This window comes from Populus euphratica, unplaced genomic scaffold (assembly GCF_000495115.2).
Source record: "Populus euphratica unplaced genomic scaffold, PopEup_1.0 scaffold10.1, whole genome shotgun sequence".
Lineage (NCBI taxonomy): Eukaryota > Viridiplantae > Streptophyta > Magnoliopsida > Malpighiales > Salicaceae > Populus > Populus euphratica.
Genome location: NW_011499856.1, coordinates 1,307,839 through 1,312,217, shown reverse-complemented (window position 1 = coordinate 1,312,217; position 4,379 = coordinate 1,307,839). Strand labels below are relative to the sequence as shown.

At 30.2% G+C, this 4,379-nt stretch overlaps 1 protein-coding gene across 1 annotated transcript in view; it reads right to left on the bottom strand.

The window, feature by feature from the left end:
• The window catches only part of LOC105123329 (protein trichome birefringence-like 19), a 2,060-nt gene extending 1,283 nt beyond the window's left edge, over window positions 1–777 (bottom strand). The window contains exon 1 of the mRNA XM_011022876.1: window positions 264–777. Coding sequence (XP_011021178.1) covers window positions 264–758 — 495 coding nt within the window. The 5' untranslated portion in view covers window positions 759–777. The remainder of the gene's footprint in view (window positions 1–263) is intronic.
• Window positions 778–4,379: the final 3,602 nt, after the last annotated feature.

Below are 4,379 nucleotides of genomic sequence, written 5' to 3'. Positions count from 1 at the left end.
GGCAGGAATGAGAATCAAACTTGTATCAGAAATTCTTGGTGCAATTACAATAACTTGAATCACTCAACATTGTGCATCTAACTTTGATATGTAGAGTTTAGACACTGATCGTCTGGTCAATGAAATAATTGCATCCTAGCAAATTCTGGTTTAATTTTAATGGTGCGAATCATATGATGCAAAGCTTGTAACTCGAGCCATCGAGTGTGCTTGGTGATTCAATGCATATGAACATATGCAACGATGAGTGATTAAAGGCTTACACTGGATAAGAGACATAACAATGATTGCATTTGATTCCTTCCTACAGAGTCTCCGACGAAGGCCATCATCTTCCCTCGAACAAGTTCCAAGAATTGCTTTGCATTAAAGAAAGGTAGCTCACATTTCTCTGGTCTCCACCTCCATTTCATGAACTCCGTATCAGGTCTGCCAAATTTCATGCAATTGTGCTGGTCGATGATTAGGCTACAAGTTGCATCAGTGTAGTAAGGACCATTAGGATCAGGAATCCATTTTCCACTAAAAATGTCACATTCCTTCACTATTCCTATGTTTCTCAAATCACTGATATCAATCTTAGGGGATGGTGGTGGTGAACGTGAAGTTGTCAACAGATACAGAGGGACGATGGTGAGGAAAACTAGACAGAGGGCTAGCAGCAGCAGCTTTTTGGAGGCGCTGTGCTGCGTGTTCTTTCCAATGGAAAACTCAATGTCATTAAACTTCATGGTGAAGTAAAACAACAAACTTTGCATTTGTGCACTCTGTTGGGGCTAAAGTGATGTTTTTATATTGTTTCTGGACATGGATCATGTATTTGACCAATTACAATGAGTTTTAACAGCTAGACCGGAGATTTAAGGATACGTGTTGATTCGTATATAATGTTAAAAGTAAACTAGTTTTTGGTTTTTCTAAAAACAGAGAAACTGGATTATTAGTTGAATTAAATAAATTGATTAATTAGTTTATAAACGATTAATTGGTTAAGTTGGTAGAATATATTTATTGTTTAAATTAGGATTTTTTCTTGAGTAGTTTAATTCCTTATTTATTTAGAACTTGAGGCTTATAAATATACTTATAATCATAAATATAATTAAATATGTGTAGAGAGGAATATACAAAAGAAAACACTTAACAACATGCTATTTCTCTCAAATCATCTTTTTGTCCTTTAGTTTTGCTATTCATAAACATCTACCACATCAAAAAAAAATTTCTAATAAATGATATCAGAGTTTTTTTTTATGGTTTAAAATGACCAATACAAACTTCACACTTTAATGTCCTCGTTTGACAAATGAAAATTATAAAATTTTATATGTATTTATGTGAAAGCTTGGCTAAATTTCCAAGATGCTTGGAAAATAATTGAAAAAAGGCTTTAAAAATCCTAATTAAAGAGCAACATTGATTTAAGCTTAAAAGAGGTTATGCGAAAAGCACAAAGGAAGGATCAACAAGTACTCACAATCATTTATCAATGTCTGGATTATGACACTTATGAGATAGTGGCTTATACAACCACTGTCAAGCAAGTATGAGAACTTTTACAATAATCAAACCAAGAAGTTGATAATGTCAGAAAAGTAGTTATGAGATGACCTTGAAAAGCTATATATGCTTGGATTAGAGAGTATTTTAGATTACTTTGCTAGAGTATTGGTCATATATAATCAAATTAAGAGATATAGGGAGAAGAAGGAGGAAATACGTGTGGTAGAAAAGACTCTACACTTATTGTAAAAGAAGTTCCATTATGTGGTGGTCGTGATAAAGGAGTCATAAAATATGAATTTTCTTATAATTAAAAAACTCATGAAAAAACTACAAACACATGAAAAAAGAGTCAATGACATTAAAAAAGATGTAGGAGCGCAAACATTTTTTTCAAAACATTATTACAAAGAAAAACAAGATAGTTTTAGATATATCCAAGGAGGTAGAAGATGTGGATAAGAGACAGAGGAAAAGAAAGAACATGTAAATTAGGTAAAGAAGGTCAAGACAACTTTAATAAGTCAACCGGTCGATCAAATAAAGTAAATCGGTCGATTAGTTCATTTAACAATGGCAATCCGAAATCCAGGTTTGACAAAACAAAAGTTAAATATTATAATTATAAGAAGACGAGTCATTATGCCATGGATTACTATAAGCTAACTAGAAGGGTTGAGGAGAATGTCAATTTTGTTTTAGAAAATGATAAAGAAACCACCTTATTACTAGTCTATAATGAATTAATGCAAGCCAAAAAGAATATGTGATATCTAGATAGTGGTGCTAGCAATCACATGTGTGGAGATAAAAATAAGTTTATGAAGTTTGATGAATTAATTAAAAATAATGTCACCTTCGTAGGTCTTTTAAAGGTTTCCATCAAAGAAAAATGTATGATTTTTATAAAATTAAAAAATAAATCATTAATTTATTGATGATATCTATTATATCCTTACTATAAAAAGCAATATATTGAGTTTAAGATAATTGTTAGAGAAATGTTATGAGATTAAGATGCAAGATCATACCTTGACATTACTTGATACTTATGAAGCTATGATTGCAAAGGTAATAATGACAAAGAACATAGAGATGGACATGCCTAAATGTTTAAATGCATGTATAAAAGATGAGAATTGGCTTTGACATATGAGATTTGAGCATGTAAACTTTGATAAATTAAAGATGTTGACACAAAAGGAGATGTTAAAGGATTTATCATCCCTTATATATCCAAATTAGTTATGTGAAGGATGTTTAGTGGACAAATAATGTTGCAAGGGCTTTCCAAAGAAGTTTACATCTAGAGCAAATCAACATCTACAAAAGATATAACAATCAAATTTCTTATAAGTATTCAACCATACTTATTTGGTAAAAAAGTATATTTTCTAGTTTTTATTGATAATTATAGTATAAGAAGATAGGTATACTTTTTAAAAGAAAAGTCTAGTGTATTTAATTGTTATAAGAAATTTGAGGCATTAGTTGAAAAAAAAAGTGGTTATTCTATAAATAATTTAATATAAGGGGTGAATTTTGTTCTAATGAGTTTAATGAGTTTTGTAAAGATTATGGTATAGAGAGACTCCTAATATTGCCAAGATCAACACAATAAGATGAGGTGAGGAAAAAGAATAGAAGTATCCTCAATATGACGAGAAACATGTTTAAAACTAGAAAAACATTAAATGAGTTTTGGGTTGAAGTAATAAATTATGTTGTTTCTTTTTCAAATATATGTCATACAAAATGCTTGAATCATGACTCCACAAGAAGCATGAAATAGAATAAAGCTAAGTGTTACTCATTTGAAAGTATTTGGAAGCATTGATTATGTGCATATAAATGATTATGTAAGGATCAAAATAGATGATAAAAGCAAAAACATGATCTTTGTAAGCTATGATAAAAATATAAGCTTTACAACCCCAATAAAGAAAATACGGTGATTAGTACAGATGCTGAATTTGATGAAGAATGAGAATGAGATTATAATGTAAATGATGGTGAGAAGTATGACTTTATATCAATTCTTAATAAAAAGGAGTAAAGATACAAAGATCATTAAGAACTTGTTACACCTCTATAATTACTAATGAACTCAACTTCACTTCTATCTTTTTTTTTTTTTTAGTGTAAGTTCTAATAATGGCAGCCTACCTAATCCACTAAGAAAGATAGCCTACCTAATCCACTAAGAAAGATAAGGAACCTTGATAACTTGTATGAGATAACTAATACTATTGATGATGATTTAACACAATATTGTTACCTTACTACATGTGATCCTATAGTGTTTGAAGAAGCAATAAAGAATGAAAAGTGAAGAATTGTTATGGATAAGGAGATTGCATCAATTAAGAAGAATAACACATAAAAATTAGTTTATAAACCAAAAGAAAAGAAACCAATAGGTGTCAAGTAGATTTACAAAGAAATAAAGAATGTCAAAGAAGAAGTGGAAAGATATAAAGCAAGGTTAGTGATAAAAAACTATAATCAAAAGCAAGGGATTAACTATGATAAAATGTTTGCTCCAGTTGCTAGATTAGAGACCATTTGGTTAATCATTGCCACAACTGCCCAATACAGATAGCAAATCTATCAAATAGATGTCAAATTAGCTTTTCTAAATGGTTTTCTTAAGAGAAGGTCTACATTGAGCAATCTATGAGTTATGAAGTGAAGGAACATAAAGAAAATGTTTTGAAGTTAAACAAAGCTTTGTATGGATTGAAGCATGCGTCAAAAGGTCAGTATAGTTGCATTGATGGTTATTTCTTAAATAATATATTTGTAAAATGCCCCTATAAATATGCTACTATGTAAAGATAAAAGAGAGTAGCAATACTCTTATTGTATGCTTGTAT